The 25,819-nt window shown below is 39.5% G+C and overlaps 1 protein-coding gene across 4 annotated transcripts in view; it reads right to left on the reverse strand.

Annotated features, from left to right (window-relative positions):
- The window catches only part of PPP1R9A (protein phosphatase 1 regulatory subunit 9A), a 317,021-nt gene that overhangs the window by 4,134 nt on the left and 287,068 nt on the right, over positions 1 to 25,819 (reverse strand). For 3 of the 4 annotated variants that reach the window (XM_029233106.1, XM_029233108.1, XM_029233107.1), the window contains exons 14-17: positions 21,139 to 21,226; positions 20,956 to 21,039; positions 4,170 to 4,368; positions 2,043 to 2,162 (exon numbers count right to left, since the gene is read on the reverse strand). In XM_029233106.1, coding sequence (XP_029088939.1) covers positions 2,043 to 2,162; positions 4,170 to 4,368; positions 20,956 to 21,039; positions 21,139 to 21,226 — 491 coding nt within the window. The remainder of the gene's footprint in view (positions 1 to 2,042; positions 2,163 to 4,169; positions 4,369 to 20,955; positions 21,040 to 21,138; positions 21,227 to 25,819) is intronic. The other variant, XM_029233109.1, reaches the window with a different exon arrangement.

Consider the following 25,819-nt stretch of genomic DNA (forward strand, 5'->3'; position numbering starts at 1 on the left):
ATGTTATGCAGGGTTGTTAAAGGACCAAGAAGCTGTAGCTCAGTATGGCATGTGATGCTATCAAAAGCCATTTCTTGCCTACTAGAGCCACACTTGTTTTTAAACCATAAAGTAAACGAATGGTTCTAGCTGTATGTGTAACATACACAAAGTTATTAACTCTACATTTTGTTTAGGTATTTGGAAATTTAAAAATTCCCCCAAACAAAGCATTTTAATGTAGGAAGTTTAAAACTGAAAAATACACTCCAGTGTTGCAAGTTTTTACATTAAAACACTATGGAAAGATTATCAGATGCAGAAAACGAATACATCATTAATCTCTATATGTAATGCCTCACTGCACTGATCCTCTGCTAAGACATCAGAGATATGTAAAGATACATTTAAAAGTACTGAGGTATATCTTTTACTTAGAAGGAGAGAACATTAAGTCCTCAAACATACTTAGGGGAAATTTCACAGCCATTATTTCACTTGAGCAGCAAGCAAACCTATGAGGAAGGTAGGACAGGTAATTTCCATAACTACTTTTAATAAACGAGGCAAGTGAGGCCCAGAAAGTCTCCAGATCTGTCCAGTATCACACAGCTAGTGAGTGGTGGAGCTCAGCATTTACTGGTTTATTCCAAATCCCAGGCTCTGTCCAATGCAGGACGTTGCTATGAATAGTGCAAAGGGCAGCTGGGTTCCTAGAACCACTAAGCTGAGAGGAGATGAAGGCAATGATAAATCCGGGAGGAGAGACAGGCGTCACCTCAGTGACCATGCAGGGAACACAGAGGAGGGGATGGGGAAGCTGAGATGAAGGCAAAGGAGGTGAAACACAATGGGCTGTGTCAGGGTAATGGTGATGGGAGGCACAGCAAGGGAATCTGGAGATCCTCTTGAATGTCTTTTCAACTAAGATATAGACAAGGGCAGAGAGTGAAACTATTTAACACGAGGAAACCCTCCACTACAGAGGAAAGTTTCTTGTCTTGTTTGATTTTAAATCATTTGCAAAGAAAAGAAGTGTCAGACAATACCATGGAAGCCACCACACACAGCCCACTGAGAGCTCACCTCGTCATCTATCATATCCAGGCTCTGAGTGAGAGAGCAGCAAAGGAACCAAAAAGAAAAGTGTTACAGGAACAGGAGACACACATGTACAGTACAAAGTTTTAATACAATTAAAATCACGCCAAGCCTGAAGAATATAGGCAGAAGAATTTAAGGGAAAAAAAAAGTTTTACAAAGCAAAAATCACATTAGAAAGAAATAACTAAGAACAAATATTTTGGGTGAATATATCTTTACTTACAGCGCTTCTCCCCAGCCCCACCCCCGCCCCCAGTACTGGTATTTCTTCCTTCTACTTATCTCTTGGAGCACTAAGTCAATCACCAGTGTAATCTCCTGCCCTCCTCTACACATTATATCTCCTGAGAATCCATTGCAATGCACACTTGACCCCGGCTTCTAAGTAAGTGGTTCTCCCCCAGTTTTCCTTCCTTATCGCAAGTGCGCCTCTCCCCTGCGGTGATTCTCAATCAGGGGCCACTCCCCACTCAGAGGGAACATCAGGGATGGTGAAAAAGGTGAGGGAGGAGGGGGATGAATCGTCTGTAAACTCCCTCGAGATTTTTTTTTTTTTTTGGCCGCACCTCGCAACTTGCAGGATCTTAGTTCCCCAGCCAGGGATCGAACCCGGGCTCCCCTGCAGTGGAAGCACGGAGTCCTAAAGACTGGGCCTCCAGGGAATTCCCTCCCTTGGGATTTCTGGGCCGTTCCCTCTTGCTGCTCTCCAGTGCCCAGCCTCCCATTCCCAACCCTCTGTTGATAGTCATCCCATTTATATCAAAGAAAGGCTGAGGAGGTCCCTGGACAGCTTAAAGGGGCTCAGAAACAGTACTCTGCATCCATGTTGAGACAGAGAGGGAGCGAAATCATGAGGACTGATATGCAAAATCTGCCTAAAAACATTTTCCCCGGTGATAGTTCATCGGTAAAATGTATGATCTGAGAAAGCAGCTCTGTCGTCAGTGCCGTGCATGTACCTCATCTGATGAGAGCACCAAGGACTGAGAGAGCCCAGGTGTTTTGGGTTCTGCTCCCAGGCCGCTCAGGTCTGCTGAACTGGTACTGCTGGGGCTGAAGTCGTCACTGAAGGTAAAATTCTGAAAAAACAAATAAAGCTCACTGTTAAATGAGCATAGTGAGTGAACCAGAGGTAGGTATGTTTGCAAGTTCTGGAAAGGTTCTTTTTAAGTAATCTTAGAAGAGATTCATATTGGGTTTGGTGACCTTCACCCGGCAGTGGTTGAGAACACTGTGCCTTCTGCGCTGGATAGGGAATTCTGGGCGCTTTCTCCATCCCATGAAAGGATAGATATCTTAGAGAAATGATTCTTCAACCTCTCTTCAAGGGTACAGCATTCATTATCCTCTGCAACTGCTCAGAGGGGTAATATTAATAAGCCTATATTCTTTGACCCTAATCGTGATAAGCAACAGTGTAAGTAAAAATACAAGATGGTGTGGTGAGCCTGAGTTATTAGGAACAGATGGCAATCCATATTAGAAAGGTAGCTTGAGCACCCCCTGGGAAGGATCGCTTGCTGTTGGCCGTGATAAATACTGTGAGAGATGGCAGATCCTCTCCTGGATGTAACCTTCAAGATGATGAGTTCTGGGGTAGGTCACAGTCTGCCATTACACTAGTAGTCACATGCTAAAATACAACTCTTGCACAGCACCAACGGAGTACCAAAGAGGCTGCAGCACGGACAGAAACACATTTCCAAATAACCACCTGGGGGTTGGGGAGGTTGAGGGTGTGTATGTAAAACTTCCCCAGAATTTCATTAAAATGTTCAGTGGATATTAAAGTTAAATAAATTCACAATGACTACATAGCTGCATTTGTAAAAACATTTTAAACCAAATCGGGTGTCTCTCCAGTGCAAGATAATGGTAGAATCTATTCAAACAACATTTAGATTTCTCAGATCCAAGACTGAAAATGTTTCAAGACCAAAGTGGCCTTCTGCTTCCAGAACTTCTTTTGCTAATAATTCTAGAAGGACTGGCTTTCCTGGAACTCTAAACAGCTGACCAACACCATCTTGTTTCCTATTCCCCTTCCTTAGGAACTGGACTGTTATTAGTTTTCCATTAGGTTCCCTTGCATTGGGTTTAGCTGGTTGTCAAGAATAAATACCATGCCAGAGGCTAGAGAGTTCAGTACCAAACAAACGCCAAGTTTGCTAAAACTTCAGAAAAGGAGACGAAATCAGAGCACAAGGAGCTAGGCTAGTAAAACATTTAAGCAGGTGAGCATTTAACACAGCACATTACCATTTGACATTGTCATTGGAGATATGACCCCAAATTCTGTCAAAACCTTATGAGCTGTTGACCTCAAGAAAAGAATTAAATTCAAGTTAACATTAATCACAGGTTTCTGTTTGAGAGAGAAAAGTGAACATCGATAAAGGGAGACCAAACAACATGTGAAAGTTAGCCACCGTATGTGTTTCAATAAAATGTTAGGTAAGGTTTGCAGCGTCATGCTGGAAATAACCATCGTGCATTTAAAAACAAATAAGCATATAATTCCTCATTTTGCTAAAGTTAAAAAACTTTGGTGATAGAATTGTAACAGTTTATCAACATGGAAGTTTGATTTAAAAGAAGAAATAAGGGTGCTATGTCAGCATTGGTCTGTTTGAAAGAGTTTCATTTAGATATATTGAACACATATTCAGTCCCAAATTTATTTGTTTTCCAGTAAATCTTGAAGAGCACAGCAAAAATAGTTTTGTAATGTAATTTAAAGTGGAATACTTGGTAAACAGATCTATCATACTGTTCCATGATTCAAATGCATCTTTCCCAGCATGGCTTGACTGTCAAACTGAGATTAACTAGCAGTATGTGAAAAGACAGGCAAATCAAAGATTAACGTACAATCTAGAATGGAACAGTATTAAAGAAGGTGATGGTTAGATGAGGCTTTCTTCCTCCCCCACGCAAGAAATACCATGCATTGTTTACTGCAGTGTTATCACATTGGTTTCTCGGATCCAGAGTATACACACAAGTTGAGAATGCTTTCCAAAGATCGAAGAGGAGGAAGGATTGGGGGTTTTCTTGTTTGCTTTTTAAATCCATGTGTTTTCTACCTTAGACCCCTTTTTATCTGAAATTAGAGTTTCAGGAGAAGGCTGAAGGGGACTTGCAGATGCAGGCAGGTTCCTGAAGGAATAGGATCCTTTCCGGCTTTCGTTAAACCACGAGAAAGGCAGGCCTGCTGATGGCGTGGAGGCCTGAGCAGTGGAGGACAGCTTCGGTTTCCAGTGTTCCAGCCTGCCGCTGAAGATCCTGGGTTATGAAAAGAACGGGTATGTTAGACAAAGAAAAGGCAGATGTAAAACTTATTGAAATGAATTCTGAAGGGACTCTGAATAGAGTTTGAAGTCATAGTTTGAGAAATTATTCTACACAACGGATAGAGTAAAAATGTTGCCCTTTTGACTAGAACGTTAATCTTAATAGTTATCCTTTTTTTGTTAATTTTAATTTTTCTTTTCTTTTGGGCCACACCACGCAGCATGCGGTACTTCCTTGACCAGGGATCGAACCTGCGCCACCTGCAGTGGAAGCGCAGAATCTTAGCCACTAGACCACTAGGGAAGTCCAATAGTTATCTTTTTTGCATCTAATTGGATTCTATAACAATGATCAATATTTTGTTATCATTATTGCCACGATGAATTTTATGAAATGTGCCTAATACATGTATGTGGATAAATTAGTATCAGGCATGGTCTTTTAGGAATTGCTATTAAGTTAATCATCACAGCATTCCCTTTATTTGGGTCACATAACAGTGCCTCACACTAGTGACATGAGCTCATAACCAGCATTCTACCTTGGCCTCCTCTGAGCACAGGTTCTCAAGAGCCTGAGACTTTAGAAAATGATATATTTAAATACTTGGAAATTTCTGGGTTCATGATACTTTAAGCAGAACACACACACCTTATTGGTTTTTCATCATCATCTTAGTGCCTTATCACAGGAGGAACATCAGACCCAAGGTCCTAAAACAGTACACACTTCCTGTGTACATGGCCTTGGTCCTTCTCTCAGAGTCTATTTCCTCATCCATAAAAGGTGGATATTTTATATATATCATATGTGGTTGTTAAGAATTAAATTAGATAAGTGTGAAAGTGCTTTGAAAATGTAAAGGTATAAAGGTCTATGCTTATTTACTACTTAAAGGACTCAAAGGCATTTGAAAAACACAGTTTGAAAACAGACTTTTGGGACTTCCCTGGTGGTGCAGTGGTTAAGAATCTACCTGCCAATGCAGGGGACACGGGTTTGAGCCCTGGTCCGGGAAGATCCCATGCACCGCAGAGCAACTAAGCCTATGAGCCACAACTACGGAGTCTGCAAGCCACAACTACTGAGCCCGAGTGCCACAATTACTGAAGCCTGTGCGCCTAGAGCCCATGCTCCACAAGAAGAGAAGCCACTGCAATGAGAAGCCTGTGAACCACAAGGAAGAGTAGCCCCACTTGCCGCAACTAGAAAAAGCCCGTGCGCAGCAATGAAGACCCAATGCAGCCAAAAATAAATTAATTAATTTAAAAAAAAAGAAAGAAAGAAACCAGACTTTTTTTTCTTAATGCAGTTACCTGCATATTTATATTTACCTTTTGGTTAAAAAAAATTATCAGGAGCTGAGGCAGGAATGGGCAGTAGTTTCTATGCACTTGGAAGAAGTCACCCTCGATATGTCCAAGTGATCTCTGATATAATGTCTATTATTTGTTAGCTGTTGATGTCATGACAACAAAGAGATTCCCCTTCAATTAAAAGTGCCTCAACAGCATGGCTTATGGACAACTTTTGTCCCAGATGTATACGGAATTTCAACCGTCTCACATCTCATTTCTCATTACTTTGAAATATTTCAAATTTATATAGGTAATACAACTCCTAACAATTTCTGTTCCATTTCCAAAGATTATTGTGAGAATCAAATGGGACAATTAATGTAAAAGCATCTTGTAAACTGTAAAGCAATGTATGTATAAGGGGATTATGAGAACGATAACTAAAGAGAATGCAGAAGTCAGCGAAGTTTTGGTAGCATACTGAAACCACAGGTTGGGTCAGTTAAAGTGTTTCTCACACTAAATATTCCAGAAGATCTGATGATTTTAATGGTGTATTTATTTAAAAAAACAAAACAAACCCAAAGGGGTCTTCACGGATGATAAAGAACAACCAGAGATGTGTCAACCTTCAATTTTATCCTGACGTTGAAACTAAAAAAAATTTGTATCCTTAAATCCACTTACTATCAAAAAATGGGGGGATGTGGGTTTACAATAACTGAACTTAAGAAAGCATGCTAGCAGAGGCAGATTGGTCTTCTGTAAGAAGCACTTTTTATTCCTGGGTCTTGGACCAGTGCAGTGGTCCCCAAATAAGTCTGATAAGGATCATCTGAAGTAGCTATTCAAATACAAATTCTTGGGTACCTGGACTTACCAAGTTAGAATTTGGGGGAGAGGGAGGAGTTGACCTGGAATCTATATTTTTTAATAATACATGTCTGATCTCACTCTTAAAGTTTTTAATAACTGTATTTATTAATATTATCCTGAATATAAATGTGAGGTTTCTGGAGCAGAAACAGGCTATTATTTACTTACAAAAGTTATTGCACTGGTTTCCCATGCCCTAATTTCCTCTTTCCAGGCTGCCACAATGGGAACAAGTTGTCATCGTATACTTGGTCTACATTATAGGTGAGGAATCTAAAAAATATGAATCTGGATGATTATATAGGAGAGGGACAGCTGTCTGCCTTCTTTCCTCTGAGAGAGGGAGAGATGTCTTATCTCCTTAATGTAAACAATTCAACTTGAGAAGGATCTTGGGTTCTTATGCTTTGGGAAGTAATATATGTCAGAGTAATATATGTAAGTAATATATGTCAGACTAGTGTCTCCAGCTTTACAGCCCCGGGAACGTCTCCATAGAGTTGGGTCTCAGCCCCCTCTCCATATCCCCACTTCCTGGAAAATGTAATCACATACCTCTGGGGAGGTAAATCTCTCTGCAGGTAAATCTATCTATCTAGTCATAATTTAACTTCTCAGGCTTATCGTTTAGCTCAGGTCCCACATTCCAGTAAAAGTGCTCACAAAGCTCTGACTGGGCAGAAACATAAAAATATTTCCCCTGTAGCCCCACACTCTTATAATTGGGGATATTTGAGATTAATTGGACCTGATGATTGTTTTCCTCCTCTTTGGTTATAAATTTCTGAATCAATTAATCAAAGTAACATGGGAGTTTTTTAAAGAGTTCCATCCATAATTCAAATAAGACATGGTAGTGCTTAAATATATGGATACTGTTTTAAAGGTTATAAACAGGCCATAATGAATGACAGCATGAGTATCTTGTCTTACTCCCAAGTGAACTGCCTTTGTGGCAATGCTTTTAAAACAACCATCACTACCACATTAAAAAAAATTTTTTTAAACATCTTTATTGGAGTATAATTGCTTTACATTGTTGTGTTAGTTGCTGCTGTATAACAAAGTGAATCAGCTACACGTATACATATATCCCCGTATCTCCTTCCTCTTGCGTCTCCCTCCTACCCTCCCTATCGCACCCCTCTAGATGGTCACAAAGCACTGAGCTGATCTCCCTGTGCTATGCGGCTGCTTGCCACTAGCTATCTATTTTACATTTGGTAGTGTATATATGTCCATGCCACTCTCTCACTTCATCCCAGCTTACCCTTCCCCCCTCCCTGTGTCCTCAAGTCCATTCTCTACATCTGCGTCTTTACTCCTGTCCTGCCCCTAGGTTCTTAGAACCATTAAAAATTTTTTTTTAGATTCCATATATATGTGTTAGCATACAGTATTTGTTTTTCTCTTTCTGACTTACTCTGTATGACAGACTCTAGGTCCATCCACCTCACTACAAATAACTCAATTTCGTTTCTTTTTATGGCTGAGTAATATTCCATTGTATATATGTGCCACATCTTTATCCATTGATCTGTCGATGGACACTTAGGTTGCTTCCATGTGTGGCTATTGTAAATAGAGCTGCAATGAACATTTTGGTATATGACTCTTTTTGAATTATGGTTTTCTCAGGGTATATGCCCAGTAGTGGGATTGCTGGGTCATATGGTAGTTCTATTTTTAGTTTTTTAAGGAACCTCCACACTGTTCTCCATAGTGGCTGTATCAATTTACATTCCCACCAACAGTGCAAGAGGGTTCCCTTTTCTCCACACCCTCTCCAGCATTTGTTGTTTCTAGATTTTTTGATGGTGGCCATTCTGACCAGTGTGAAGTGATACCTCACTGCAGTTTTGATTTGCATTTCTCTAATGATTAGTGATGTTGAGCATCCTTTCGTGTGTTTATTGGCAATCTGTGTATCTTCTTTGGAGAAATGCCTGTTTGGGTCTTCTGCCCATTTATGGATTGGGTTGTTTGTATTTTTGATATTGAGCTGTATGTATATTTTGTAGATTAATCCTTTGTCAGTTGCTTCATTTGCAAATATTTTCTCCCATTCTGAGGGTTGTCTTCTGTTCTTGTTTATGGTTTCCTTTGCTGTGCAAAAAATTTTAAGTTTCATTAGGTCCCATTTGATTTATTTTTGTTTTTATTTCCACTTCTCTAGGAGGTGGGTCAAAAAGGATCTTGCTGTGATCTATGTCATAGGGTGTTCTGCCTATGTTTTCCTCTAAGAGTTTTATAGTGTCTGGCCTTACATTTAGGTCTTTAATCCATTTGGAGTTTATTTTTGTGTATGGTGTTAGGGAGTGTTCTAATTTCATTCTTTTACAAGTAGCTGTCCAGTTTTCCCAGCACCACTTATTGAAGAGGCTGTCTTTTCTCCATTGTATATTCTTGTCTCCTTTATCAAAGATAAGGTGACCATATGTGCATAGATTTATCTCTGGGCTTTCTATCCTGTTCCATTGATCTATGTTTCTGTTTTTGTGCCAGTACCATACTGTGTTGATTACTGCACCTTTGTAGTACAGCCTGAAGTCAGGGAGTCTCATTCCTCCAGCTCCGTTTTTCTTCCTCAAGATGGCTTTGGCTATTCGGGGTCTTTTGTGTTTCCATACAAATTGTGAAATTTTTGATTCTAGTTCTGTGAAAAATGCCGTTGGTAGTTTGATAGGGATTGCATTAAGTCTGTAGATTGCTTTGGGTAGTATAGTCATTTTCATGATGTTGATTCTTCCAATCCAAGAACATGGTATATTTCTCCATCTGTTTGTATCATCTTTAATTTCTTTCCTCAGGGTCTTATAGTTTTCTGTGTACAGGTCTTTTGTCTCCTTAGGTAGGTTTATTCCTAGGTATTTTATTCTTTTTGTTGCAATGGTGAATGGGAGTGTTTCCTTAATCTCTCTTTCAGATTTTTCATCATTAGTGCATAGGAATGCAAGAGATTTCTGTGAATTAATTTTGTATCCTGCTACTTTACCAAATTCATTGACTAGCTCCAGTAGTTTTCTGGTAGCATCTTTAGGATTCTCTATGTATAGTATCATGTCATCCGCAAACAGTGACAGTTTTACTTCTTCTTTTCCGATTTGGATTCCTTTTATTTCTTTTTCATCTCTGACTGCTGTGGCTATAACTTCCAAAACTATGTTGAATAATAGTGGTGAGAGTGGGCAACCTTGTCTTGTTCTTGATCTTAGTGGAAATGGTTTCAGTTTTTCACCACTGAGAACGATGTAGGCTGTGGGTTTGTCATATATGGCCTTTATTATGTTGAGGTAAGTTCCCTCTATGCCTACTTTCTGGAGGGTTTTTAATCATAAATCGGCGTTGAATTTTGTTGAAAGCTTTTTCTGCATTGAGATTATCATATGGTTTTTCTCCTTCACTTTGTTAATATGGTGTATCACATTGATCAATTTGCGTATATTAAACAATCCTTGCGTTTCTGGGATAAACCCCACTTGCTCATGGTGTATGATCCTTTGAATGTGCTGCTGGATTCAGTTTGCTAGTATTCTGTTGAGGATTTTTGCACCGATGTTCATCAGTGATACTGTCCTGTAGTAGTTTTCTTTTTTTGTAACATCGTTGTCTGGTTTTGGTACCAGGCTGATGGTGGCCTCGCAGAATGAGTTTGGGAGTGTTCCTCCCTCTGGTATATTTTGGAAGAGCCTGAGAAGGATAGGTGTTAGCTCTTCTCTAAATGTTTAATAGAATTCACCTGTGAATCCATCTAGTCCTGGGCTTTTGTTTGTTGGAAGATTTTAAATCACAGTTTCAATTTCAGTGCTTGTGATTGGTCTGTTTATATTTTCTATTTCTTCCTGGTTCAGTCTTGGAAGGTCGTGTTTTTCTAAGAATCTGTCCATTTCTTCCAGGTTGTCCATTTTTTGGCATAGAGTTGCTTGTAGTAATCTCTCATGAACCTTTGTATTTCTGCAGGGTCAGCTGTTACTTCTCCTTTTTCATTTCTAATTCTGTTGATTTGAGTCTTTTCCCTTTTTTTCTTGATGAGTCTGGCTAATGGTTTATCATTTTGTTTATCTTCTCAAAGAACCAGCTTTTAGTTTTATTGATCTTTGCTATCGTTTCCTTCATTTCTTTTTCATTTACTTCTGGTCTGATCTTTAGGATTTCTTTCCTTCTGCTAACTTTGGGGTATTTTTGTTTTTCTTCCTCTATTTGCTTAGGTGTAAGGTTAGGTTGTTCATTTGAGATTTTTCTTGTTTCTTGAGGTAGGATTGTATTGCTATAAACTTCCCTGTTAGAACTGCTTTTGCTGCATCCCATAGGTTTTGGGCCATTGTGTTTTCATTGTCATTTGTCTCTAGGTATTTGTTGATTTCCTCTTTGATTTCTTCAGTGATATCTTGGTTATTTAGTAGCGTATTGTTTAGCCTCCATGTGTTTGTATTTTTTACAGTTTTTTTTTCCTGTAATTGATATCTAGTCTTATAGCATTGTGGTGGGAAAAGATACTTGATATGATTTCAATTTTCTTAAATTTACCAAGGCTTGATTTGTGACCCAAGATATGATCTATCCTGGAGAATGTTCCATGAGCACTTGAGAAGAAAATGTATTCTGTTGTTTTTGGATGGAATGTCCTATAAATATCAATTAAGCCCATCTTGTTTAATGTATGATTTAAAGCTTGTGTTTCCTTATTTATTTTCATTTTGGTTGATCTGTCCATTGGTGAAAGTGGGGTGTTAAAGTCCCCTACTGTTACACTGTTACTGTCAATTTCCCCTTTTATGGCTGTTAGCATTTGCCTTATGTATTGAGGTGCTCCTATGTTGGGTGCATTAATATTTACAATTGTTATATCTTCTTCTTGGACTGATCCCTTGATCATTATGTAGTGTCCTTCTTTGTCTCTTGTAATAGTCTTTATTTTAAAGTCTACTTTATCTGATACGAGAATTGCTACTCCAGCTTTCTTTTGATTTCCATTTGCATGGAGTATCTCTTTCCATCTCCTCACTCCTCTTCTGTATGTGCCCCTAGGTCTGAGGTGGGTCTCTTGTAGACAGCATATATATGGGTCTTGTTTTTGTATCCATTCAGCTAGTCTATGTCTTCTGGTTGGAGCATTTAATCTATTTGAGTTTAAGGTAATTATAGATATGTACGTTCCTATTACCATTTTCTTAATTGTTCTGGGTTTGTTACTGTAGGTCTTTTCCTTCTCTTGTGTTTCCTGCCTAGAGAAGTTCCTTTAGCATTTGTTGTCAAGCTGGTTTGGTGGTGCTGAATTCTCTTAGCTTTTGCATGTATGTAAAGGTTTTAATTTCTCCGTCAAATCTGAAAGAGATCCTTGCTGGGTAGAGTAATCTTGGTTGTAGGTTTTCCCTTTCATCACTTTAAATATGTCCTGCCACTCCCTTCTGGCTTGCAGAGTTTCTGCTGAAAGATCAGCTTTTAACCTTGTGGGGATCCCCTTGTATGTTATTTGTTGCTTTTCCCTTGCTGCTTTTAGTATCTTTTCTTTGTACTTAATTTTTGATAGTTTGATTAATATGTGTCTTGGCGTGTTTCTCCTCAGATTTATCCTGTATGGGACTCTCTGTGCTTCCTGGACATGACTGACTACTTCCTTTCCCATATTAGGGAGGTTTTCAACTATAATCTCTTCAAATATTTTCTCAGTCCCTTTCTTTTGCTCTTCTTCTTCTGGGACCCCTATAATTCGAATGTTGGTTTGTTTAATGTTGTCCCAGAGGTCTCTGAGACTGTCCTCAATTCTTTCCATTCTTTTTTCTTTATTCTGCTCTGCAGTAGTTATTTAATACACTATCTTATCTTCCAGGTCACTTAACTGTTCTTCTGCATCAGTTATTCTGCTATTGATTCCTTCTAAAGAATTTTTAATTTCATTTATAGTGTTGTTTATCATTGTTTGTTTGCTCTTTAGTTCTTCTAGCTCCTTGTTAAACGTTTCTTGTATTTTTTCAATTCTCTTTCCAAGATTTTGGATCATCTTTACTATCATTAGTCTGAATTCTTTTTCAGGTAGACTGCTTATTTCCTCTTCACTTGTTAGGTGTGGTGGGTTTTTACCTTGCTCCTTCATCTGCTGCGTATTTCTCTGTCTTCTCGTTTTCCTTAACTTACTGTGTTTGGGGTCTCCCTTTCGCCAGCTGCAGGTTCGTAGTTCCCACTGTTTTTGGTGTCTTCCCCCAGGGGGTAAGGTTGGTTCAGTGGGTTGTGTAGGCTTCCTGGCGGAGGGGACTGGTGCCTGTGTTCTGGTGGATGAGGCTGGAGCTTGTCTTTCTGATGGGCAGGACCACATCCAGTGGTTTGGGGTATCTATGAACTTAGTATGATTTTAGGCAGCCTCTCTGCTATTGGGTGGGGTTGTGTTCCTGTCTTGCTAGTTGTTTGGCATGGGGTGTCCAGCACTGGAGCTTGCTGGTCATTGAGTGGAGCTGGGTCTTAGTGTTGAGACAGAGATCTCTGGGAGAGCTCTTGCTGATTGATATTATGTGGGGCCGGGAAGTCTGTGGTGATCCCATGTCCTGAACTCGGCTCTCCCACCTCAGAGGCTCAGGCCTGACAGCCAGCTGGAGCACCAAGACCCTGTCAGCCACACGGCCAAACTTTAAGCTTGATTTATTTGTTTAATTCGAGTGCCCATCCTTGACTCTGTTCCCATATGGAATGGATCTTGATCTTATATATCCTTTTCTTAATCCTCCTTGGAACCAGGAAAAAGAGAGTAATGTATCACTTCATTTCCAGCATAGAGTTCACTGTCCACTACCACTTTTAATAGGTAGGAAATAAGAATATTGTTGCCAAATTGTTGTCATTCTAATGCCCTATCTGAAAAGGACTTTTGGTAGTTCATATCCTGGCCAGGTAACGTTTCAAAGAAAACCTGCAGACCATGTCTCATTAAACCCTTTCATAAAATTCTCACTGCCAGGGAAATACTCAAGAGTAAAAATTCCATGTGGACTTGTACATCCAGCACTAAAGACAGGTCCAAAGGCCAACATGATGAATGAGATCATAGAAGCTCAGCCTTGGATAATATCCAGAGGCTTTCTGCTCTAGCTTTCCACACCACGATAACAGAGGAACAAAGGAATAGTCACATAGAAAGCAAAGAAAGCCCGCTTCTAAGGAGACAACCACTGTCCTCACAGCTGCAAACCACTAGATCCTGGGATATTTTGAAGACTATTTTCGAGGTCTGGCTGTGCCCCTGCTGGGGCTGTATCCTGTCCCCCTCACTTCTTTGTGTATCCTTGACTCTAAAACTCCCTGAGCTGATGAAACCTCTGTGTGGTTCCTAGTATCCTTCAAAAAACTGAACAGTGATATGCTTCCATTTGCTTGGACCTAGAGTATAGAATATTCATTTAAAAGAGCAAACTCTTCACTACTTTAAAATTATAGACCTATCAGCTCACCAGCTTTCTAAAATAAATGCCAATTTCCTTTTGGATATACAACTCTCGGGCCTACAAAAGGAGCAGAAAGGGTTTGGTAACAGTTATTCTACTATTGACCACTCTTATAGTCTGTTTCACTTTGTGGAGAAATCTGTTAAGAATAACATAAAATTCTTCCTTCCCTCCTTCCCTCCCTCCCTTCTTAACTTTTTTGACTCTGAGGGCAGGTTATGGGCCAAGGGGCATAAACTCCATACAGATCCTTAGTAATTCCCTTGAAAAATCAAGATTGGTAGAAATGAATACTTAATAGATCTGAAAATAATTTCTAGAGGATCAAAACAGGTATGTGTTCTATACTTGCTTCATTTTCTTTTTTAGCTTATACACTAATGACTTACTATCATTTTTGGAAAAAACAGATTCACAAATCACTGCTATATCCCTGATTGTTTTATTGTTAGGAACTGGGAGAAAGCATGTCTTCAAATTAAGTCTCTATAATCCGAAAATGCCATATGCTGGGGGTGTGAGGTGGGGAGAGTAACTGCCTCCTGGCATTTAAATGCTTTATAATTAACAACTCTATAAACAATTAACTCATTTATGTATCTTGAAACCAGTTTACCCTGGTGCTAGCACCCCAAAATTAAGTTGCTCAGGTAAACATTCCATGGTGATTTTTTTTTTTTTTGGTTTGTTTTAATTTTGAATACAATTAAGTATTCAGAGTCTAATTGGATGTCATCAAAATATAATTAGGAGTTCAGGAACTTCCAGAACAGAAAAAGTATAAACAGAATATAGAATTCAAGCAGGTAGTAAAGGAGGTTAATTGAAGAAAGTTAGGTGCAACCAGAGGAAGGATTGCAGACCTCCATTTACTCAAATCAGATGAAGTAATTCTGCAAGGTTGTAACATCCACCAAGGACACGGAGGTTGTAAAGCCAGCCCCTTCTGAAGGGGACTGAGAGACCTGAACAGGTAACAGCTATAACAAGCAGGTATCCATCTGCAGCCAGGCCAACAACCTTGAAATATCCTGCTTCTGGATCCTGAGTTATGGTCTAAATATCTGATCAATAACTAACAGCCCATTTGAGATGGTCAGCGTAGAGTGCTTAACCTTAACTTATGATGGGGTTCAGGACACGCTACCCCCAGATAGGGCACACCTTGGCATAGTGAATATTTTAAGCTATGAATATTTTAAGGAATTTGAGAAATGGCAGGTGCAGGACCTTCCCCATCTTCCCTGAACCAGGTCATAAGACCCTCATGTAAGAGAGGTGCCCTCCCTATACCCAGAGGAAAGGAGCATCCTTAATTCCATAGATGGACAGACGCCAAGAGGAACCTGAGGAAATGAATGAACAGGCCTGGTTAAGTTTCCCCAGTTTACTACCCTTAGGCTCATACCTTTCTGTCCTATCACACTTCCCCACAACTTTCCATGCTTCATCAAACCTACGATAAAAATTCTCCAGGCTTAACTCCTTCTTTGGGTCTTTATTTCCTAATGAAGGCTCCTGTGTCTCATAAAACTTACATTAAATATATTTGTATGCTTTTCCCTTGTTAATCTGTCTTCTGTCAGTCTAATTTACAGGACTTCAGTTGAAGAACCTAGGAGTGTAGAGGGAAAAATATATTTTTTTCCTCCCGTACACTCACTTGAGATGGAGAAACTGTTCCCTTAATGAGTCTCCCCCATACTGGGAAGATATAAAATGAAACAGCAAGATGATCATGTGACTAAAATCCATATTATCAAAACAAAAATATTAGTTTAGGAATAATAAATATACTGGTTAGTTTTAAAGAAAATTTGTATTATTAGAAACTGAGAAAGAAACTTGTCTATTGAGTCTACCTTAATATATTTAACTGATTTCAGATTTAACTAATTAGGTGTAAAACTACCACACTGATAAAGAGTATTGGGATGTTTAAAGTCACTGTAGTTATTTTAATTTAGTGGATTTTCAAGAGTTTTTTTAAGTAGGGAAAGTGTTGATTTGTTAGGAATGTAAGTTTGTCAGGTTTTAGGCACTGGAAATTACTTAAAAGGAAAACTAAATAGATTAAAGTTATAAATGCAGCTAAAAACAGGACAGACAATTATGGGGGAACAGGTCTACTCTCCTGAGGCTAAGCTAATATTGTTCGAAGGTTTTCACGAAAGTGAAACCTTTTTTATTTCATATAAAATTTTACTCGATGTGTAAAACGAAATGACGGGATTTCTAAGTTGAGCTAAACTCAAAAAAAGCTAGGTTTTAAAATTGGAGACTTTAACAAATTACTCTTAATTTATAACCCAAATAATCCTCTTTTTAAGAACAAAGCTACTACCTTTGGGCATTAAAAATATCAAGTGAAGGGGAGAGCCCACGTGAGCTACATGGCCAAGGTTAAGTTCTCCAGTGGTGAGTTTTTGCCATCACTGTTCCTGGCCACTAGTGGCTTGGTAATGTGCACCCTAAAACTTTTCAGGCTCAAATTATTCTGCCATTTTCTAATGGCCATTCTCCACCGGCATTTATAGCTACATTTTTGTTTCTTGTTTTTTAAAATGTTTTTTTGGAAGGAAAAAGCTGGCTCCTCTCTGGGGTGCCTCTGTGGACCGGGTTTAGGCAGAGAAAGGGGTTTCTCTCTCTGTGTACATGTGTTTATCCCACTCCTCAGCTCTTCTGAAAGGGTGTGTTTCAACTCCAGCTCAGGAGCAGAGGCTTGGCCCTTGCTCAGCAACAGGGCAGAACTGCCCTCCAGATACTTGTCATGCAGTATAATCTCAAACTCACTATAGTACCATGATTTATCTAAAGTTTCTTTGAGAGAAACGGCATCTATGAAGGATTGCCTGAACTATAATCCACATAGTCCATTTATTCGTCAAGATATTACCAAAGTCACCCCTGCATGAATGAGACTGCCAGAAAAATATGTCCAGAAAATATTTAGTTTTATATCCCTGCAATAAGAATTACTTTAAGCGTTAATAGTGATGATAGCCATTTATATTTATTAAGGACTTAAAATGTGCTTAAATGTGATCTCAATCCCCTTAATGACCTGAAGAGGTAAATATATGTTTCCATCTTATTGATGAGAAAACTGAGGTACAGAGAGGTTAAGTAACTTGCTCAAGAGGACAAGTGGCAGAGCTGTGATTTGAACTCGGGCTCTTAATCGCCTTGACATTATGCTCTTGGCTTTTACTGGAGGTCACTTATATTTACTACGAAAGTACTGCTGAAGATGTTCTAAGTACCAACCTTACTTTTTGCTTTATCTTGTTTTACCCTATCTGATTTACTTTTAAAATAAATTATACTGTTGTACCATATATATTTTTGTATATAAACAAATAATATTTGGAACAAAGAGAAGTACATACAGATAAAAAAAGAATGAACAAACAAATGAATACATGCTAATTTACAGACCAACAAAATAAAGAGTCAGAAATCAAAAGAGTATGTTTTTCATAGAATCATATAGATCAACACTGTCAAATAGAAATATAATATGAAGCACATAAGTCAACTAAAATTTTCTAGTGGCCACATGGAAAAAAAGAGGTGAAATTAATTTTTATATTTTATCTCACCCAAAATATTCAAAATATTATTTCAACATGTAATCAGTATTATAAAATTATTAAGATACCAAGACACGTCACATTCTATTTTTTTCCATGCGAAGTCTTTGAAATCGAGCATGCTTTTTCTCCTACAACACATCTCGATATAGACAAGCTACATTTCAAGTGCTCAAGGGCCACATCTGACTAGAGATTACCATGCTGGATAGTGCAGGCAGAGATGGATAGGGAGTTACAGACCATGTAGTTTTAGTTGACCACACTTATTTTTTGGTAGGAAACCGAAGTCCAAGGAATTCAGACTTACCTATGGCAAAGTCAGGACGAATAACTGGATTCCAGCTCAGTGTTTTCTCCACTGTTCACACTGCTAAGGTGAAAGCAGATTTGCTTCCACAGAGGAGCGCCATCTCCCTTCCCCATAATTTCCCCATGCGCCACCCTCTAGCCTTGCTTTGAGATACACATATCTGCTCACAGGGCTTTCCATTCAGTGACTAAACTGGGAGCTTCTCCTACAGAGCTCCAAAAATAGACACTCCACTGACACCAGTGGCTCCTTACTCTAAGGAGAGTATTTTATCTTACTCTTTGGTATGTACTTTAAGGGATGAACAAGCTCTGACGATTAAGTGTTTCCTGCTTTTGTTATCTGCTATGTTATCTGGTTAAATCAGAAAGTTCACTGAGCATGTGTTTGAAAAGGACAGAACCAAACCATATATGTCTGTAGGGTTTACTTCTTCTTATTTTAACCTCACCTACTTGTTTCATGTTGGTCATGTATTTGAATCACTTTGTCTCCACAAGGAATACAGTAAATTCTTTACTCTTTGGGAAGGGAAAAACTAAAACCAAGACCACATTTAGAGAATGTCTGGCCTCTTTCAAGGCCGGTAGCCTTAGGTTATCACTGATTGAATGACCTCATCAGATTTTTACAATCTTATAAGAACTGGATGAAAAGCCTAAAAGATAAGATTATTAACTCAATTTGTGAATCATTCCCTCCTTTTTCTGAGGAAACCTCACAGGAGTGATGAGTTTACCCCCAGTTCTTCTCCACAACTGCAGTGGGACCCTGCAGCTGATGGTGCTTGCCACCCACCTACCTTCAGGGGCCCTGTGAAACCAATTCAACTGCATTATGCTCCTACTGGGCAGTAACTGTACTTCCTGGAATATGTTCTGAATAAGGTTCTGGCCCATTATTCATCTACATAGGAGAATGGAGGCTGTCATCAGATTTGATTACTGTTAACCAATTACTGTGATACGTCAAAAATTTATTTTTTTGAAACTGAAAAAATCCTTCTTCCCTGTCCTACTGTTTCAATTACATGAATTCCTTTCAGTCCTGTCAACCTTCTACTGTAATTACAAATAATTATGAAACTATGATTCTAACTGAAAACTACTTTGTAATGTACACGTGAATTGTTTGTGACTACTGGTGCAGAGAGACTGCAGAGTTAATGTTTTAAAATGTAGCTGACTAGGCAGCCTAGCTGGCTGCTGCTTCAAAAGCTGGTATCGGCTGCGGTTAAGCAGCACGATGATGACCACCCACCCTGGATTATGGTGGTTTTGCCTGGAGTAAGGTGAGTATTTGCCAAGAGAGTCAAGACCTGCTTGACTTTCACCTGCAATTTACACAAGGGCGTGAGAACTCTCTGGCTCCTACGACGAAATTCAGTCAAAGCTTCTCCCCTCCACTCTGTTGGATGCCTGCGCTTATGTCCCACTGAGGGTGGGGCCCCAAAGGTGAGAGGCAGTGGCTGCCTCAGGAGCCCAGGGACCGAAGGGATTCCCCTGAGCATATTTGATAGTTTTCTATTCTTAATTCTAAGGCATAAAGTAGACTGTTTTATATTTCTCACTCTAAAACCACACAAAGTTAAAAGTGCTCTTGAGTTGCATTATGGCCTTATTTTTCCTGAGATTCCTGTCCTTAATATAAACAGAGCTTTCTTGCCTTTCTCCACTGCACAGCATAAAGGAAACCCAGACTAACAAAAATAATTAATTTTGGAATTCTCTCTTCTCATCCCTCACCCTCTCCCCCATTCTCCTGTAATCCCAGGGAGAAGGTACAATTTCTCACCAAGGTGTATGCCAGAAAAGAGAAAAAAGGAAACAGCTGGGGACAACCTATAAAATGGATAGGTGGTCCCCAAATAATTTTACATTCTTTTATTCTTAGCATTTTGTCTGTTTCTTCCTTAGTCTATACTATTGGGATGATTCCCAAAATTCATAAATAAATGTAAACATCATTAGATGCTTAAGTAACTAGGAGGTGACATGCAGTGTTGGAAAGACATCTGGACAGGAGGCCAAGCCCCAGCTAACTGACATTAATTGCTTGTTGCATAATCATGGGCTAATCAATTTAATTCTATGAAGGTGAAGTTCTTCATCAATAAAGTATGGTATTATTATCTGCCCTCCCAATCTTATTGTAAGGATCAAATGAAATGATAAATATAAAACTTCTTTGTAACTTGCAAATAATAAGAATTATAGCAGATTGCTATCATTATTATTATTATTGAATGCCTCCTATGTGCCAGGTACCATTTTAAATGCTTTACATGAAAACTCATTTAATCCTTACACTAATAGGTAGCTACTCTTATTATCCTCATTTCATATATGAGAAAACAAAGGCACAGAGGCTAAATAACTTGTTGAAGGTTTTAAAGGTAACTGGGAGAGCGCTGATTCAAGCCCAGGCAGTTGGACTTCAGAGAGAGCTCTGTGCTTTACTGTCTCCCTATATAAACCTAAGTTTACAATTATGTAATCTCAGCATAAAGTTGGGAAACCTTGACAATGTGCTATACAAAGCTCACTTCTCTATAGGAAAGTCTCTATTGAACAGTAAGCATAGTTGATGGCGCCAGCAAAAATCAACTTAATAGCTGAGTTCAGTGAGACACTGGTGGGTAAGACATTGGTCTTTCTTACCCACATGTGGACAGAACAGTCTTGAAAGCCAACAATATACTTAAATGCAAAATTACCCTTTCAGACTTATAACCAGAAGACACAAGAATTGTGGGTAGCCAGGCAAAAAAGCTGAAATGTGTCTGACACATCACATAGATACATTTATACTATATTTAGATAAACATTTATTAAAACTCTTCATGTGACCATAATTCTGCAACTAAGCCAATGGATCTACCCGAGGCCAGGTGTAGGCTTCAATCGGAGTAAGACAAATACCAACTGCAATTTGTTTTCATCTCACCTCTAGCTGTATCACTTCAGCACAGAGATAACGACCGACCGCTAATTCCGGTTAACAATGGAAAGGGGCCAGAAAGTTTAGATGCAGAGATACATCTGTTCTTAATCACCCACCCGTACCTGCTACCTGGAGAAAACCTAATGGCTTCTTTCTCTTTTTCTTTCCATTTCTTTCCCTTGTTGGAATTCCTTCGCAAAGGCGCCCTATAATGACAGCACACAGTCAGAAAGGGGGATTTGACATTTTCTCCTTTAATCCTTCTCTTACAGAGGGCTTGCTTTTTAACTTCATGAAGAGCTTACCCCAGATCCACAAACTTCCGCTTAATTTTTCCTCCTCGCACCACCAACAAACTTGATGCCCTCAGTGATCTGGGACCTTTGGCACCATCTAGGATATACACATATGTGAAAAAAGCAATTATTATCATTTTTAAAAAGCTACTGTCAAAAGTCATTGCGTCTCTGAATCTACGGGGTTTGCATCAATTCCTAACAGTAAAAAGAAAATACTGGATGCCTTTATTAACATACAGGAAACATAGCTATGTTGAGGAACATTCAGTCAAACCAGGAGAGGTCCTGTTAGACAGAAGCCCAATACTTATCACAAAGAATTTTAGCTTCAAATAAACTGGAATGAAAAAAAATAAGCAAGAATAAACACTATCAAGTCATTCTTTACATTCAAAGCAGGGACCAAATGACTTTCCTTCTGTTCCTTCTCTGGCTCCAACTCTTTGCTTCAAATGTCTGGGCTCTGTCCTCCATGCCTTTCTTGCCTTTGGGTTTTAGCACCTTCTGACAGGACCCCAGCTCACTTCCCCCATATGTCCCAAGTCCAATAAAGAACGTCATCCCTGAGAGTCTGGGAGATTCGGGAGAAAGTGAGAGTCAAAGCTTTCCCTTCTCATCTGCCCCTTGCTAATGGCTTGTGGCCAGTCTTGGGATAGAGGAGACAGAACATGGGGGAGACTTCTCAAGCAGGAGCTCAGCTATAAAACATTTATATTTTTGAAAGGTCTTTTTTTAGAAGTTGGCTTTAAGCACAACTTGGCTGGCTTCCCATGATGTGGAAGACGCCAAAACCTCCCCAGTGCTTGCAGCTGAATGATCTCTGCCTCTCTCCGAGTTACGCTGGCACTCCAAAGCACAGCAGCTGCTGGGGGATGGGGACCCTTGAAATGATGCCAAAAACCAATCAGAGGAGACGCTTTGCCAATGGAATTCAATGTCAGTTGTAGGAACTAGATTCCACTGGTGGCACTTACTCTACCTTGGACAAGGTAGAAACTCCTAAGGGTCTACTTGGAGCTATTTAGCAAAGAATGCTGTTTGGCATTATATTTCAGCATATCCAGTCATCTGAGATCATTAACAAGGGGTGTCTTTGATGCATATCTGTGTATGAAACTGCTCTTTCCCAATTGTCTGTTGGTGTCTTTCTCTTCTTAAAATTAAGAAGAAAATCCAGCAACCTTCTGGCATGGAGTGTAGTTCTCCTAAGAGAGTTTTCAATTAACCTTGCAGTTAATTTTGCTTATGCTTTTTGTCTAGTTCAGGAGAAACTTCTAAACACACATAACTTACAAGCCATGATGTGCACACAGTTCTCATTTAGAAGTCTATTTTCGAAGCTCTGAAGAAGCACAGGATGTTGAAAAATACTCTAAGGATTTTTAGCAAAGAGCTTTTCATAGTTTTAGTTAATGATACACAGATTATAATAATCAATTCCTTGAAATGTACATAATCAAATAGAAGAGTAAGAAATATGTCCATGTCAAAATCCACTTCTAACCTCAAATATTTATTATGGCTCTTTGCATCATTACTCTTTGGGTAACTGAATTAAATAGCCACAGATGTGACACAGGCACATAAAAAAATATACACACATGGCACAAACTCATTCTAAGGTGATTTTCCTAATGGACATTAAAAAAAAAAAAAGCAGGATTTCAATTTTCTTAACAGAAGCTGAAGGAAAGAAAGTACCGGATTCTTCCAAATAAATTCTAGAGCAACTCTCAACAGCTAGGAATGTGCAAAGTTAAAAGGAGACTGCCTTATTAATTTCGGAAATAAAGGTGGCTGGGAGATATTTTAACGAGTGGTGCTAAGACCAGATGAAGCAATGTATGTGGCAACCCTCTGTAACCTATTAGTGTGGCAGTTATGTGGACATCTTGGGACTAAAAGCCTGATTCTGCCCATCAGAGACCCTGCTGCTAGGCAACCTCACATCATTATCTCACACATTTGCCAAAGTGTGTTCCAAGGAACACTTCAATGAATTCTTTCAAAAGGCCGAAGAGGCAAGATTAAGTAATAATACACTTTCCCACTTTAAATCAATCAAATCCATCGTTAATGTACCTCAGAACTTCTAGTCCGCATAAAAACCAACATTGGATTGGTATGATTTCAGGAAAAGAAAAAGAATTGTGACATTTTGGTTTGTTATTTAGCTGTATGTGGAATTTCCATTAGGCTTTTTGAAATCTCTCCACTACTACCTTGACGAGCAATTAGAAGTCCAAGTCCTCACGTTGGGTGACCCAGCTTTAATCTTTGGCAACCTGGTCTTCATTTTCAAAGGTAATGATTGATCTCCTGAGCTAAATACTAAGGCCTTTTCTGGGACTGCATTCTTCTTAGTCTCACTGCAACAAGACCCTTGACTACCTCTTCTTTTATTCTGGGGACTCTGAAATGAAATCTACCTCCCAGCCCTGGCTTCTCTCTTTTTTTTTTTTTTTTTTTGCGGTACGCGGGCCTCTCACTGTTGTGGCCTCTCCCGTTGTGGAGCACAGGCTCCGGACGCGCAGGCTCAGCGGCCATGGCTCACGGGCCCAGCCACTCCGCGGCATGTGGGATCCTCCCGGACTGGGGCACGAACCCGTGTCCCCTGCATCGGCAGGCAGACTCTCAACCACTGCGCCACCAGGGAAGCCCCTGGCTTCTCTCTCGAGCTCAAGACCTCCTCTACTAAAAATGAGTTAATCACCTTTCCCTCATAATGCTTCTGATTTCCTACTTTCTATCAATGACAAGACCGTGTTTTCTGAGGCTAGAAACCCTGTGATCAGTTTTGACCTCCTCACTCTCTTCCCCCTGATCTCGTCAAGTTACATACATTTCAACAGTTCTCATATCATTCTTCCCTGTCATTGTCTATTGCTCCTCCACCTTTCAGGGTCTCTTAACTCATCTTCCTCATACCTAGTGTCTTTTCCTTTTTATTCCTCTGCTCAAGCATCTTGTGGTTTTCTAGTAATATGATAAGGTATCTAAGGTATTTAAATTCTAGAGCTATAGACCTAACCTACCTGTTCAATTTTACGAGCAATCACTCTAACCTGAATAAACAGACTGCTTCCAGCAGGCTGGGACAGCCCCACTCCTGTCATTTCATCTTACGTGTGCCTATCTCTATCAATGCCATCTCCCTGCCTTATATGCCTTCCTTACCTATCTCTTCTGTTTTTTCAGTCCTTCAGTAGTTACTCTAATTGTATTTTCTTTGTCATGTCTCGTTTACCAATCTCAGCTAGGGTTAACCTCGCCGTCCTCCGAGCAATGATAAAATTTACTATTTCTATATGTATAAAGGCCTAATGCAACATAATAATAAGTGAATCCTGTAAAGATTTCTACTTGCAAGGACATTAATTCAACAAATATTTCTGAAGACATGTTCTGTGTTAGGCAATGTGCTAACAGCCACATATACACTTAGAATAATGAACAAATCACAAATAGAAAACTGATAGTACTTCATTTATTCAACCTTGTCTGAACAAAGGCCCACTGCTATGTAAGTCCAGAGACTAAAACTTTAGTATTAGGCTACTCAAAGAACAGACGGGGGAAAATATTTTCATGCCCTTTATTGCTATATAACTTGCTTAACAAACCTCTAGAAATAATCTTTTACTTTCTCTAATTTTAACTGAAATGGGGTTAGATGTTTATCATTTAGCCAGTTGTAATGGGATTCTTTCTATCCTAGTTTCCACTGAGGTCCCACAAATATGACAACAGAATTATGACTTGTGAATGTGGTACTGGTGCAATTTAGAAAACACCCAACTTCACTTAGGTGTTCAACTGAAGAACGGAGAATTTGCCCCAGGAATGTAATCAACTACAGCTGTAACTTAATTATTACCTTTGTGGTACCTTGTTAGACCAAAAGTAATGGTATATCACTTTAAAAAATCTTGATAAACAGCAACCAATGACTAAGACATTTTCAGAGTTTATCCAGCAATGTTGAGTGGAAGAAAATGTATGTCTAAACCAGGAGTCAGCAAACTTTCTGTAAAAGGCCAGAGAGTAAACATTTTAGGTTGTGGGCTACTGACTCTGCCACAGCTACTCAACTCTGCTACTGTAGTATGAAAACAGTATGTAACTGTTTGAGTGTGGTTGTGCTCCAATAAAACTTTACTTATAAAAACGGCTGGCAGGGGCTTCCCTGGTGGCACAGTGGATAAGAATCCGCCTGCCAATGCAGGGAACACAGGTTCAAGCCCTGGTCCAGGAAGATCCCACATGCTGCAGAGCAACTAAACCCGTGCACCATAACTATTGATCCCACGTGCCACAACTACTGAAGCCCACGTGCCTAGAGTCCGTGCTCTGCAACAAGAGAAGCCACCACAATGAGAAGCCTGCGCACCGCAACGAAGAGTAGCCCCCACTCGCCACAACTAGAGAAAGCCCACGTGAAGCAACGAAGACCCAGTGCAGTCAAAAATAAATAAATAAATAAATAAATAAATAAATAAAATAAATAAAAGCATTTATCTCATCGGAAAAAAAAGGGGGGTGGCGGGACTTCTCTGGTGGTCCAGTGGTAAAGAATCCACCTTACAATCCTTACAATGCAGGGGACGTGGGTTCGATTCCTGGTCAGGGAACTAAGACCCCACATGCTGCGGGGCAACTAAGCCCATGTACCACAACTACTGAGCTC

Source organism: Monodon monoceros, unplaced genomic scaffold (assembly GCF_005190385.1).
Source record: "Monodon monoceros isolate NGI ecotype Baffin Bay Population unplaced genomic scaffold, NGI_Narwhal_1 Super_Scaffold_2, whole genome shotgun sequence".
In the NCBI taxonomy this organism is placed as follows: Eukaryota; Metazoa; Chordata; class Mammalia; order Artiodactyla; family Monodontidae; genus Monodon; species Monodon monoceros.